The 14,633-nt window shown below is 39.1% G+C and overlaps 1 protein-coding gene across 1 annotated transcript in view; it reads left to right on the forward strand.

The window, feature by feature from the left end:
* LOC134482487 (ankyrin repeat domain-containing protein 7-like) overlaps positions 1-11,882 on the forward strand; it is a 23,374-nt gene extending 11,492 nt beyond the window's left edge. The window contains exon 6 of the mRNA XM_087589354.1: positions 11,724-11,882. Within this exon, the coding sequence (XP_087445480.1) occupies positions 11,724-11,764 (41 nt within the window). The 3' untranslated portion in view covers positions 11,765-11,882. The remainder of the gene's footprint in view (positions 1-11,723) is intronic.
* Positions 11,883-14,633: the final 2,751 nt, after the last annotated feature.

The raw sequence follows: 14,633 nt of genomic DNA on the forward strand, positions 1-14,633 counted from the left end.
AGATGGCCATTTTCACCTTGTTAATCCTATCCATCTGTAGTATAGGAGACCTTTCCATCTTCAGATGTCCTGTTAATTCCTTTTTCAGAGACATAAAGTTTTTGACAGGCAGGTCTTTAAGTAGCTTGATTAGAGTTGTACTGGGCTATTTAATGTTATCTGTGGTTACTGTAAAGGGTTTTGCTTGACTAAATTTTTCTTATCCATTTTAACTGTTGCATGAGGAAGGGCTGCTGGTTATTTGAGTTAATCTTGCATTCAGACACTTTTCTGTAAGGGTTTATCACCTTTGGTGTAGGAGTTCTTTGGTAGATTTTGTGAGGTCTCTTTTGTATGTGGGCAGCTTTGCTTACTCTCTGGTTTTAAGTTTCTCTGCATATAAGTTGTTAGTGTTTATTGGCTGGTTCAGGTATGCAAATTTGATCACTGAGGTCTCTAAGACTTTTAACATGAAGGGGTGCTTGATTTTATCAACGGCTTTATCAGCATCTAATGTGATGACCAAGTGAATTTTTTTGACATCTCCACCCTTGCCAGCTGCAGCTATCCATTCATTTTCATGGCTGTCAAGCCATCTCCCCTGTATCTCCCCAGACCCGATCCTGAAACACTCAGTTGTCTCAAATTTACCCACTCCCACCTAGTTCCTTCCTTCCTCTGCCTCCTCTGAGTATTTTCCGGTATGTTCTAAGTTAGATTCAAAATCCTCTCTTGGTCCTTTCTTCTTCATCTTCTTTTGGTCCTGAGTATAGTATTGATATCCTGTACTTTATTGCTAATATCCACTTAGAAGTGAGTATACGCCATCCATGTCTTTTGGGTCTGGGTTATGTCACTCAGGAAGATATTCTCAAGTTCTATTCATTCACCTGCAAAGGTCATTATGTCTTTGTCTTTAGTAGGTGAATAGTATCCCACATTGTCTTTTTTCATTAAAAAAAAAAAATTTCACCCTTGTCAGTTGCAGATTTCCATTCACTTTCAAGACCATCCATCCATCTCTCCTCTTCCTTACCCACACCTGATTCCAAACCCATCCCATAGCCCTCCGTATCTCTTCTCTATTCAGTTCACTCCCTCCGTCTTCCTCTTAGGACTGCTTTATGCACTCCTTTAAGTGAGATTCAGGCATCCTCACTTGTGCATTCCTTCTTGTGTAGCTTTTCTGAGTCTGTGGATAATAGCATGGTGTCTGTATTTTTGGCCAATAACCATCTATAAGTGAGTACATAACACACATGTCCTGTTTGAACTCCGGAGGATATTCTCAAGTTCCATTGATTTACCTGCAAAATTCATTCTGCCTTTGTTTGTAATAGTGGGATAATATGCCATTTTGAAAGTATACATCACTTTCTTTTTTTTATTAACTTATGTATTTCTTATTTACATTTCAAGTGTTATTCCTTTCCCAGTTTCCAGGCCAAAATCTCCGTAGCCCCTCCCACTCCCCTTCTTTATGGGTGTTCCCCTCCCATTCCTCCCCTATTGCCGCCCTCCCCCCAACAATCACGTTCACTGGGGGTTCAGTCTTCGCAGGACCCAGGGCTTCCCCTTCCACTGGTGCTCTTACTAGGCCATTCATTGCTACCTATGAGGTCGGAGTCCAGGGTCAGTCCATGTATAGTCTTTAGGTAGTGGCTTAGTCCCTGGAAGCTCTGGTTGCTTGGCATTGTTGTTCATATGGCATCTCATCCCCTTCAATCTCTTTCAGTCCTTTCTCTGATTCCTTCAACGGGGGTCCTGTTCTCAGTTCAGTGGTTTGCTGCTGGCATTCACCTCTGTATTTGTTGTATTCTGGCTGTGTCTCTCAGGAGAGATCTACATCCGGCTCCAGTCTGCCTACACTTCTTTGCTTCATCCATATTGTCTAATTGGGTGGCTGTATATGTATGGGCCACATGTGGGGCAGGCTCTGAATGGGTGTTACTTCAGTCTCTGTTTTAATCTTTGCCTCTCTATTCCCTGCCATGGGCATTCTTGTTCCCCTTTCAAAGAAGGAGTGAAGTATTCACATTTTGATCATCCATCTTGAGTTTCATGTGTTCTATGCATCTAGGGTAATTCAAGCATTTGGGCTAATATCCACTTATCAATGAGTGGATACCATATGTGTTTTTCTGTGATGGGTTAGCTCACTCAGGATGATATTTTCCAGTTCCAACCATTTCCCTATGAATTTCACAAAGGCATTGTTTTTGATAGCTGAGTAATATTCCATTGTGTAGATGTACCACATTTTCTGTATCCATTCCTCTGTTGAAGGGCATCTGGGTTCTTTCCAGCTTCTGGCTATTATAAATAAGGCTGCGATGAACATAGTGGAGCACGAGTCTTTTTTATATGTTGGGGCATCTTTTGGGTATATGCCCAAGAGAGGTATAGCTGGATCCTCAGGCAGTTCAATGTCCAATTTTCTGAGGATCCTCCAGACTGATTTCCAGATTGGTTGTACCAGTCGGCAATCCCACCAACAATGGAGGAGTGTTCCTCTTTCTCTGCATCCTTGCCAGCATCTGCTGTCACCTGACTTTTTGATCTTAGCCATTCTCACTGGTGTGAGGTGAAATCTCAGGGTTGTTTTGATTTGCATTTCCATTATGACTAAAGATGTTGAGCATTTCTTTAGGTGTTTCTCAGCCATTCGGCATTCCTCAGCTGTGAATTCTTTGTTTAGCTCTGAACCCCATTTTTAATAGGGTTATTTGTCTCCCTTCGGTCTAACTTCTTGAGTTCTTTGTTTATTTTGGATATAAGGCCTCTATCTGTTGTAGGATTGGTAAAGATCTTTTCCCAATCTGTTGGTTGCCGATTTGTCGAACCACAGTGTCCTTTGCCTTACAGAAGCTTTGCAGTTTTATGAGATCCCATTTGTCGATTCTTGATCTTAGAGCATAAGCCATTGGTGTTTTGTTCAGGAAATTTTTTCCAGTGCCCATGTGTTCCAGATGCTTCCCTAGTTTTTCTTCTATTAGTTTGAGTGTGTCTGGTTTGATGTGGAGGTCGTTGACCCACTTGGACTTAAACTTTGTACAGGGTGATAAGCATGGATCAATCTGCATTCTTCTACATGTCGACCTCCAGTTCAACCAGCACCATTTGCTGAAAATGCTATCTTTTTTCCATTGGATGGTTTTGGCTCCTTTGTCAAAAATCAAGTGACCATAGGTGTGTGGGTTCATTTCTGGGTCTTCAATTCTATTCCTTTGGTCTATCTGTCTGTCTGTGTACCAATACCATGCAGTTTTTATCAGTATTGCTCTGTAATACTGCTTGAGTTCAGGGATAGTGATTCCCCCTGAAGTCCTTTTATTGTTGAGGATAGCTTTAGCTATCCTGGGTTTTTGGTTATTCCAGATGAATTTGCAAATTGTTCTGTCTAACTCTTTGAAGAATTGGATTGTTATTTTGATGGGGATTGCATTGAATCTGTAGATCGCTTTTGGTAAGATGACCATTTTTACTATATTAATCCTGCCAATCCATGAGCATGGGAGATCTTTCCATCTTCTGAGGTCTTCTTCAATTTCTTTCTTCAGAGTCTTGAAGTTCTTATTGTACAGATCTTTTACTTGCTTGGTTAAAGTCACGCCGAGGTACTTTATATTATTTGGGTCTATTATGAAGGGTGTCGTTTCCCTAATTTCTTTCTCAGTTGTTTCTCTTTTGTGTAGAGGAAGGCTACTGATTTATTTGAGTTAATTTTATGTCCAGCCACTTTACTGAAGTTGTTTATTAGCTTTAGTAGTTCTCTGGTGGAACTTTTGGGATCACTTAAATGTACTATCATATCATCTGCAAATAGTGATATTTTGACTTCTTCTATTCCAATCTGTATCCCCTTGACCTCCTTTTTTTGTCTGATTGCTCTGGCTAGAACTTCAAGAACTGTATTGAATAAGTAGGGAGAGAGTGGGCAGCCTTGTCTAGTCCCTGATTTTAGTGGGATTGCTTCAAGTTTCTCTCCACTTATTTTAATGTTAGCAATTGGTTTGCTGTATATGGCTTTTACTATGTTTAGGTATGGGCCTTGAATACCTTTCTTTCCAGGACTTTTATCATGAAGGGGTGTTGAATTTTGTCAAATGCTTTCTCAGCATCTAATGAAATGATCATGTGGTTCTGTTCTTTCAGTTTGTTTATATGATGGATCACGTTGATGGTTTTCCGTATATTAAACCATCCCTGCATGCCTGGGATGAAGCCTACTTGATCATGGTGGATGATTGTTTTGATGTGCTCTTGGATTTGGTTTGCCAGAATTTTATTGAGTATTTTTGCGTCTATATTCATAAGGGAAATTGGTCTAAGTTCTCTTTCTGTGTTGGGTCTGTGTGTGGTTTGGGTATAAGAGTAATTGTGGCTTCATAGAAGGAATTTGGTAGTGCTCCATCTGTTTTAATTTTGTGGAATAGTTTGGATAGTATTGGTATGAGGCCTTCTATGAAGGTCTGATAGAATTCTGCACTGAACCCGTCTGGACCTGGGCTCTTTTTTGTTGGGAGACCTTTAATGACTGCTACTATTTCCTTAGGAGTTATGGGGTTGTTTAACTGGTTTATCTGTTCCTGATTTAACTTCGGTACCTGGTATCTGTCTAGCAAATTGTCCATTTCCTGCAGATTTTCAAGTTTTGTTGAACGTAGGCTTTTATAGTAAGATCTGATGATTTTTTGAATTTCGTCTGAATCTGTAGTTATGTCTCCCTTTTCATTTCTGATTTTGTTAATTTGGAAACACTCTCTGTGTCCTCTAGTTGGTCTGGCTAAGGGTTTATCTATCTTAATGATTGTCTCAAAGAACCATCTTTTGGTTCTGTTGATTCTTTCTATGGTCCATTTGTTTCTACTTGGCTGATTTCAGCTCTGAGTTTGATTATTTCCTGCCTTCTACTCCTCCTGGGTGTATTTGCTTCTTTTTGTTCTAGAGCTTTTAGGTGTGCTGTCAAGCTGGTGACATATGCTGTTTCCTGTTTCTTTCTGCAGGCACTCAGAGCTATGGGTTTTCCTCTTAGCACAGCTTTCATTGTGTCCCATAAGTTTGGGTATGTTGTACCTTCGATTTCATTAAATCTAAGAAGTCTCTATTTTCTTTCTTTATTTCTTCCTTAACTAGGTTATCATTGAGTAGAGCATTGTTCAACTTCCACGTATATGTGGGCATTCTTCCATTATTGTTATTGAAGACCAGATTTAGGCCGTGGTCGTCTGATAGCACCCATGGGATTATTTCTATCTTTCTGTACCTGTTGAGGCCTGTTTTTTGACCAAATATATGGTCAATTTTGGAGAAAGTACCATGAGGACCTGAGAAGAATGTATATCCTTTTGCTTTAGGATAGAATGTTCTATAAATATCTGTTAAGTCTATTTGGTTCATGATTTCTCTTAGTCTGTCTACGTCTCTGTTTAATTAGTGTTTCCATGATCTGTCCATTGATGAGAGTGGGGTGTGGAAATCTCCTACTATTATTGTGTGAGGTGCAATGTGTGTTTTGAGCTTTAGTAAGGTTTCCTTTACGTATGTAGGTGCCCTTGTATTTGGGGCATAGATATTTAGGATTGAGAGTTCATCTTGGTGGATTTTTCCTTTGATGAATATGAAGTGTCCTTCCTTATCTTTTTTGATGACGTTTAGTTGGAAATTGATTTTATTTGATATTAGAATGGCTACTCCAGCTTGCTTCTTCAGACCATTTGCTTGGAAAGTTGATTTCCAGCCTTTCACTCTGAGGTAGAGTCTGTCTTTGTCTCTGAGGTGTGTTTCCTGTAGGGAATGCAGGGTCCTCATTGCATATCCAGTGTGTTAATCTGTGTATTTTTATTGGGGAGTTGAGGCCATTGATGTTGAGAGATATTCAGGAATAGTGATTATTGCTTCCTGTTATGTTCATATTTGGATGTGAGGTTATGTTTGTGTGCTTTTCTTCTTTTTGTTTTGTTTCCAAGACGATTTGTTTCTTGCTTTTTCTAGGGTGTAGCTTGCCTTCTTATGTTGGCCTTTACCATTTATTATCCTTTGTAGTGCTGGATTTGTAGAAAGATATTGTGTAAATTTGGTTTTGTCCTGGAATATCTTGGTTTCTCCATCTATGTTAATTGAGAGTTTTGCAGGATAAAGTAACCTGGGCTGGCATTTGTGTTCTCTTAAGGTCTGTAGGCCATCTGTCCAGGACCTTTTGGCTTTCACAGTTTCTGGTGTGATTCTGATAGGTCTGCCTTTATGTTACTTGACCTTTTTCCCTTACTGCTTTTAATATTCTTTATTTTGTGTGTTTGGTCTTTTGACTATTATGTGACGGGAGCTGTTTCTTTTCTGGTCCAATCTATTTGGAGTTCTCTAGGCTTCGTGTATGCTTATGGGTATCTCTTCCTTTAGGTTAGGGAAGTTTTCTTCTATGATTTTGTTGAAGATATTTACTGGTCCTTTGAGCTGGGAGTCTTCACTCTCTTCTATACCTATATCCTTAGGTTTGATCTTCTCATTGAATCCTGGATTTCCTGTATGTTTTGGACCAGTAGCTTTTTCTGCTTTACATTATCTTTCACAGTTGAGTCGATAGTTTTCTATAGAATCTTCTGCTCCTGAGATTCTCTCTTCTATCTCTTGTATTCTGTTGGTGAAGCTCGTATCTACAGCTCCTTGTCTCTTCTTTTGGTTTTCTATATTCAGGGTTGTTTCCATGTGTTCTTTCTTGATTGATTCTATTTCCATTTTTAATTCCTTCAAGTGTTTGTGTTTTCCTGGAATCCTTTCAGGGATTTTTGTGATTCCTCTCTGTAGGCTTCTACTTGTTTATGTTTTCCTGCGTTTCTCTAAGGGAGTTCTTCATGTCTTTCTTGAAGTCCTCCAGCATCGATCAAATATGATTTTGAAACTAGATCTTGCTTTTCTGGTGTGTTTGGATATTCCGTGTTTGCTTTGGTTGGAGAATTGGGATCCGATGATGTCATGTAGTCTTGGTTTCTGTTGCTAGGGTTCCTGTGCTTGCCTCTCGCCATCAGATTATCTCTAGTGTTTCTTTGTTCTGCTATTTCTGACAGTGGCTAGACTGTCCTATAAGCCTGTGTGTCAGGAGTGCTGTAGACCTGTTTTCCTGTTTTCTTTCAGCCAGTTATGGGAACAGAGTGTTCTGCTTTGGGGCGTGTAGTTTTTCCTATCTACAGGTCTTCAGCTGTTCCTGTGGGCCTGTGCCCTGAATTCACCAGGCAGGTCACTTGGAGCAGAAAAGTTGGTCTTACCTGTGGTCCCAAGGCTCAAGATTGCTCGTGGGATGTTGCTAATGATCTCTCCTCAGGGGCAGCAACCAGGCGGACCTGCGCTGCCCTTTCCGGGAGCCCTCCGTGCACCAGAGTCCCAGATGGCGTTTGGTGTTTTCCTCTGGAGTCAGAGATGTGGGCAGAGTGCAGTCTCTTCTGGTTTACCAGTCGTGTCTGCCTCTCTGACGGTTTAGCTCTCCCTCTCCCAGGATTTGGGTGCAGAGAACCGTTTATCTGGCTGGTCCCTTCAGGTTCCTGCGGTGTCTCAGACGCAGTGGACCTGCTGCTCCTGTGCCCTTATCTACGGGAACCCAGAGACCGTTTCCTCTTGGGCCAGGGATATGGGCAGGGGTGGGCAGTGTTGGTGGTCTCTTCTGCTCTGCAGTCTCAGGAGTGCCCACCTGTCCGGGCGGTGAGCTCTGTCTCCCACGGGGTTTGGGAGCAGTGAGCTGGAGGCAGGGAGCACGAGATTCGGACTCCCGCTAAAAACTGGAAGTGTCCGGTCCTCCCACGGGGTTTGGGAGCCATACATCACTTTCTTTATTCATTGTTCAGTAGAGGCACATCCAGGTTGTTTCCAGATTCTGGTTAGTATGAACAAAGCTACTATGAACATAGTTTGACAAGTGGTTCTTTGGTACAGTGTGACATCTTTATGACTACACACCCAGGAGCGTTATAGCTGGCCCTTGAGGTAGAACAGTTTTTTTCTCTCAGTTTTGTGAGAAACCACCCAATTGATTTCCAAAGTTGTTGTTCAAAGTTTCACGTCCATCAGTGATGGATTAGTGTTCCCTTTGCTCCACAACCTGCCAGCATTCACTCTCACTTGAGTTTTTCATCTTTGCTTTTGTGATGGGTGTCAAATGACATGTCAGAGTGGTTTTGAGTAAGCAGCTCTTGGTTTTGTTCATTCTTTGTATTGTTTCCCATGTTTCTATGTTTAATTTTCATACCATCTTCTCTTGAGCGTGTATGCTTCTGTTTTTATTTTTAATATTGCATATGTGCTGATTAGCTGCTATTATGAAATCTCTCCATTTCTTTTGAAGGGACATAGTGTTATGAACTTTCCTTTTGCACTGCTTTTATTGTGTTCCCTAAGTTTGTATGATTTGTGCCTTCACTTTCATTGAATTCTAGAAAGACTTTTCTTCTTTCAACAGTGGTCACTTAGCATAGAGTTGTTCAGTTTCCATGAGATTGTAGGCTTTCCATTGTTTTTGTTGTTGACATAGTCCAACTTTAGTCCATGGTGACCTTATCAGACACAAAAGCATTTTGGTGTTCTTTTGTTGTTGTTGTTTTTGTATTTTCTTGTATCTGTTGTAGATCTGTATCTGTACATGTTCAATTTTGGAGAAGGTTCCATGAGGTGCTGAGAAGATACATATTTTTTTATTTGAGTGACAGCTTCTATAGATATATGTTGTTGTAAAAATATTAAAATAAAAAAGTAAAAGTTGTCTTTTACCCCGCTAGGTCCGCACCTCGGTGCCCCAAGATATCTGCTAGATATCTTGGCGGAAACACAGCCCAGCCGCACATTTTCCTACACTCAAACCCTCACATAAAAGAACACACAACACAATAATCTTTGATCCAATTGGTAAGGTATAGTTGCCACTTAAACATACAAGGCCTGGTACCATCCATCCCTTAGGAAGATTGATAACAACCTGTAAATACACAGAGCAGAATCTTAACATCACCTGCCATGGCTCCTCCCCCCTCTCTCTCCTCTTCTCTGTGTTAATCCCCTTCTCTTCCTTCAAGCTTCTCTCCTGCCCATCCTTGCTTCTCCTCCAGTGTCAGGTCTCCTACTATCCTGTACCTGCCCCTCACCTGTATTTTACAAATTCAATGGGGAGGTGGTTCTGGTGAAGTCATCTGAGTTCTGAGTATGTGACTAGGCAGCTGTCCTTGGTGCAGTGGAATTAGCATCAAAATACAGAAACTTCAGGGCAAACCACCACAGATATCTGTTAGGTCCATTTGATTCATGTCATCTACTAGTTGCATTACATTTCAGTTTAGTTTCTCTTTTGGTGACATGCCTGTTGGTCATTAACGTGATAATATGTAGGTGATGTCCCCTACTATTAATGTGTGGAATTGGAGGTGTGGTTTAAGCTTTAACAAAATTAGTAAATGTTTCTTTTGTAAAGGAGGATGCACTTGTATCGCAAGCATTGATGTTTAGAATTGAAGCACCATCTTGTTGGATTTTCCTTTGATTTATATGCAGTGTCCTTTCCCATCTCTTTTAATTATTTCTCATTGAAAGTCTATTTTACCAGATATTAGATTGGCTGCTGCAGCTTGACTCTTGGGTCCATTTGCTTTACAGACCTTTTGTCCAGTCCTTTATTCTGTGGCAGTGATTATCTTTGTGGCTGAGTTGCATTTCTATATGCAACAGAAGCATAGATTCTGTTTATGCATCTACTCTCTTAGACTATGTCTTTTTATTTGGTAAGTGAATCTGTTCCTGTTCAGAGATATTAATAATTAATGATTGCTTTTACTTGGTATTTTGATTTTGGTTTGCATGTGTTTCTCTTGGTTGGTTTTACTATGCGATTATTAGTTTCTCGTGTTTCATTGAGTTCAGTTACTCTCCTTGTCTTGGAGTTTTGCTTGTAGCATCCTGATTAGTGATGGGTTAGTAGAAAGATATAGTTTGCGTTTGGTTTTGTCACAGAATAGCTTTTTACTCCATCTTGAGTAAAATTGATTGAAAATTTTGCTAAGTATTGTAGTCTGGGCTGACAGCTATAGTCTCTTAGGGTCTGTAAGACATCTCTCTGGCTCTTCTGGCTTTTAATTCTCTGTTGAGAAGTTTGGTATAATTCTGATTGTTCTGTCTTTATATGTAATATGTTACTTGCCTCTTTCTCCTTGTGGCTTTTTAATTTTCTCTCTTTGTTTTGGGGATTTAATGTTTTGGTTATTATGTAGCTGGAGGATTTATTTTCTGACACAGTAAACTCTTATTTGTACTGTAAGCTTCTTGTGTGTATGTAGGCATCTTTTTCTTGAGGTTTGGGATGTTTTCTTCTATGATGTTGTTGAAGATATTTTCTGGGCCTTTCATCTGGGAATCTTCTTCTCCTGTTCCTATTTTTCTTAAGTTTGGCCCTGATTCCACATCCAGCCTATCAGGCTGTGCCTTTTTAATGGGGAAGATGAGTTCACTGATATTGAGAGATATTAACAACAAATGAGTGTTAATTCCTGCCATTCTCATTTTGTGAATGAGTGATTATTATTTATTTTTGTTAACACCAATCAATTTGGTGTTCTGTAAGGTTCCTCTAAGTTTATAGGCATTCTTCCTTTATGTTGTATAAATTTCCTTCTATGATTTTGTTGAACATGTGTTCTCATCTTTGGAGCTGGTACTCTCTTCACTTTTGAACAATTCCTATTATCCTTAGTACAAAATTTCACAGTGTCTCAGACTACCTGAATATTTTGAGTCAGTAACTTTTTAGGTGATATTTTCTTTGGTTGACGTATTAATTTCTTTGAGTATATCATGTATGCCTGAGATCATCTCTTCCAATTCTTTTATTGTGTTGGCTGTGCTTCTGTTCTTGTTCTCTTTTGGAGTATTTCTGTCTCCAAGGTTCCATCATTTTGGGTTGCCTTTATTGCTTCTTTAATCATTTGCAGGTGTTGACATATTTTATTCATTTTGCTCACCTGTTTGATTGTATTTTCCTGTATATTTTAAGGGATTTGATAATTTCTCCTTTAAATTCCTCTATCATATTCATAAGATTGGATTCAATGTCATTTTATTGTGTTTTGATTTTATTCGCATATCCAGGTCTTGATGTAGTAGGATAGCTGGGCTCCAGGTGTGTTATATTGTTTTGTTCTTGTTGAGTGTATTCTCATGCTGGCCTTTAGCCAACTCTTTATCCATGGGTGTTTACTGGTGCAAGAGTCATGAAGTGGGCTCTGGGTTTTTCTCTTTTTAGGGGTTAGGTTAAGATATGGTCTCACTAAATTGTAGCTTTCTTTGTCTAAGGAATCACAGTGATCCATATGCTTTTGCTTCCTCAGTGTTGGGATTCATGTTGTGCGCCACCAGACCCAATCTGTTATTCTTTCAAGAATCATTAGCCCAGAGTAAAAGGAATCACAGTTGATTGTTTTTATACTGGTAAGGATTGGGTTTTCTGTCATTCTGAGAGAGTTCAGTTAGGATCATCACAATTGTTCACGGGTATTTATTTCTAGACATTGATGTTTGATAAATTACTGCCATCTTTGATTTGAAATATACAGGGAATGGATTGGTTCTAAGTGACGTAATTGGCTACAAATGAATATTTACTCTAGAGTACTCAATAGATTGTTCTCATAGACATTGATACTAAAAATGAGTTTCATAATTTTATTTGTAATATTCTTCTATACTTGTAATAATACACATTTTGTTTTTATTTTCAGAAGTCTTGTTTTTTAAAGATGAAAGGCCTTTGTCCTGGTAAGGCTTAACAGTACATTAGTACTAGAGGAGTGCAAAGATAAAAAGCAAATTCTTTTTGGGTATACTTTGAGACTTGTGTCTTACAGGTCCCACAGTATTCTGAATATAATTTTAGCCTAAAATTTGTTCAGTGTACTTTATATGAATGTGAAAAGTATGCTCACAAGTATGCCATTTCCAAGAAAAAACTATGCAGTTTTTAAAAAGAGCCTGCTAGGATTAACTCTGCAAGTTAATGTCCACTTAAGATTCTTCAGCTTTTCAAAGCCTTACTAAATTGTATTTGTGGACTAAGACCCACACTCATAGTTATCATTTCAGGCATTCATCTCTCTGACACGGTACATAATGTGGGATGATTCTCAGTTGTCAGTCATTACTACAAGATGGCAAGCATTTCTTTCCTCCTTTGACACCAGCTATGAAGGCAAAGGAACTTTTTGTCAGGTGTAGCATATATCATATATCTTAGAAGAAACCCATGAGTTGCAGTCCATCCAATGAAAGGCTGAGATTCCATGAAGGTGGATATTAACATTTCTCACTTTACATTTATAGGTTGTTATGGCTATTCTTAAGGGATGGATATATACTGGTTTGTGTGTGTCTAGATGAACTAACTATATCTTACCTAAGTGGGTGGTTTATGTCCTTATCAATTGGTTGTAAGTTGATTGTGCAAATGTATTGTTCATTAAGTAATTAACATATGACTCTGGGTTACAGTTGCTGGGTTACAGTTTGTTGAGTCATGACTTCACTGGATTGTTGGGAGTGTGAGAAGAGTCTGTGACAGGAAGCGGTGCTAGGCTATGGAATGCTTGGGGCTAGCTTGGCATGTGGCCACACTAGCATGGCCCACAGAACAACCCGCTATGGAGACAGTGTGTGAAAATGGATGACAGAGAAACATCTAGAGCATGTGATTGCACCTGGCATGGGAACTCATGGGAACCAGTCATTCACCTTTTAATTATTCCACAAGACCCATGTCTTCCTGAAAGCTCCACCCATCAAATATCCATTCATATGATCAGTTTTCCACAGGAATGGATCCTTTGAATCTCAATAGATTAGCTGAATGTATAGAACTAAGTGACCATGTGACTATTATTTATCTCTCTATAAAGGAGGTTTTTGCCTTCCATATCAGTTGGACATGAACATACAGGTGAAGGCCCATCCATTCCTGTCCAGGATGCTAGGTTAGACACTGGTTTGGTAGAAAATTAAAAGGTGTATTTCAAGCTCATTCTGTGCTCATTAGGATTAATTACCTCCACAAGAGAGGACAATTATGTTGTTCTCTTTATTTGGGCTCTGCATCAGGAAATCATTTTATAAATACTATCACATGACTTATTCCCTCCATGTTTAAGATTCCCTAAATCATACAAGCTAATGTCAAAATCAAGATTCAAACTTTTCCATACTAAAACTGTTCAAAGACTCCTTGCAAAATACGCATGTTAACTTATACTTGGAAGTGCAAACAGTTTCACAGTCTCAATGCAATTAGTCTTATTGTTCTTTGTTTCTGTTATTACCTTATTATGTTCATAAAAATGGATAAATGGCACAGAAACAGGCAGATTGTGACTTCGGGATTCATTCATGCGTGTGTTAAGAAGGAGCAGCTTGAACATTACAAATGCAGTGGTGGGTTTTGAAGAGCTCTAGCAGCAACAGAAATCTATTTGATGTTCGACAAGCAAACCACTTGGGTGGTACCATCATAGATAGTGAAATATTCACAAAGTATCATGGGAATAGGTGCCTTACTGCATCAGGGGCAAAGACTGTTATGATTAATGTAGTCAGGGGACTAATTCCATTGCATCTATAGATTAAAAATATCACTCGGTATAGCTATGAGAGCAAAAGCTAGAGAGGTGGTTGTGTGTATATATGTATCTGTATAATGGTTTCATTGGGCTAATTTTTGGGCCTAATTTCCTTCCCTTTCTTCTACATGGGGAAAAGTTGGAAGTAAAGTATTCCCAGACATACTCAACTGGTTAAAGAACAAATGAATAGCTTTTTAAAACAATTTATAATGTAATATAAGTTAGAAAATCAAGCAAGAAGTAATCCAATGCATTGGATTAATGTTTAGTATGAATATTAACATAACATTCTTAAAATACACCACAGTGGAGTAAGACCACCAGGACAGCTAAAATCCATTTTGAAAAACTCTAACCGGCATAATTCAGGTAAGATTAAGTGTAAGTCCTCTACTGATTCTACCCTAACTATAGAAAGAACTTTGTTTGTGCTAGGAAAGTAAGGAAATCAAATATGAATATATTTATATCCATTCTTCACTTCCTGGCAACCATTTTTAGAATTCAGATTTACTTAAGATATTGTTTCTAAGAAATTTCTTTTTTTCTTTTAAAGTTGTTTTATGTATTTGCATTCTTTTTATTGAATTACAGTTTATTTCTTTACACAACTTTTCCATAGGCATTCTAGACATCAATCCAGTGGTTGGCTGTCTCTGCGTCTGTCTTAGTCAGCTTCTGGTAGAGCCTCTTAGCGGACAGCCATGCTAGGCTCCTGTTTGCCAGCACAACATGGCATCAGTAATAGTATCAGGGTTTGGTGCCTATGCATGGGATAGATCCCAAGTTGGGCCGGTCACTGGACAGCCTTTCCTTTCCTCTCTGCTCCATTTTTTACCCTGTATTTCTTTTTTTTTTCTTTTTTTTCCTTTTTTCTTTTATGGGATTTTTAAAAATTTATACAACCACCAAACTAGATAAGATGGATGAAGCAAAGAAGTGCAGGCCGACAGGAACCGGATGTAGATCTCTCCTGAGAGGCAAAGCCAGACTACAGCAAATACATAGGCAAATGCCATCATT

The sequence above is a fragment of the Rattus norvegicus genome, chromosome 16 (assembly GCF_021556685.1).
Source record: "Rattus norvegicus strain SHRSP/BbbUtx chromosome 16, alternate assembly SHRSP_T2T, whole genome shotgun sequence".
NCBI classification, from domain to species: Eukaryota; Metazoa; Chordata; class Mammalia; order Rodentia; family Muridae; genus Rattus; species Rattus norvegicus.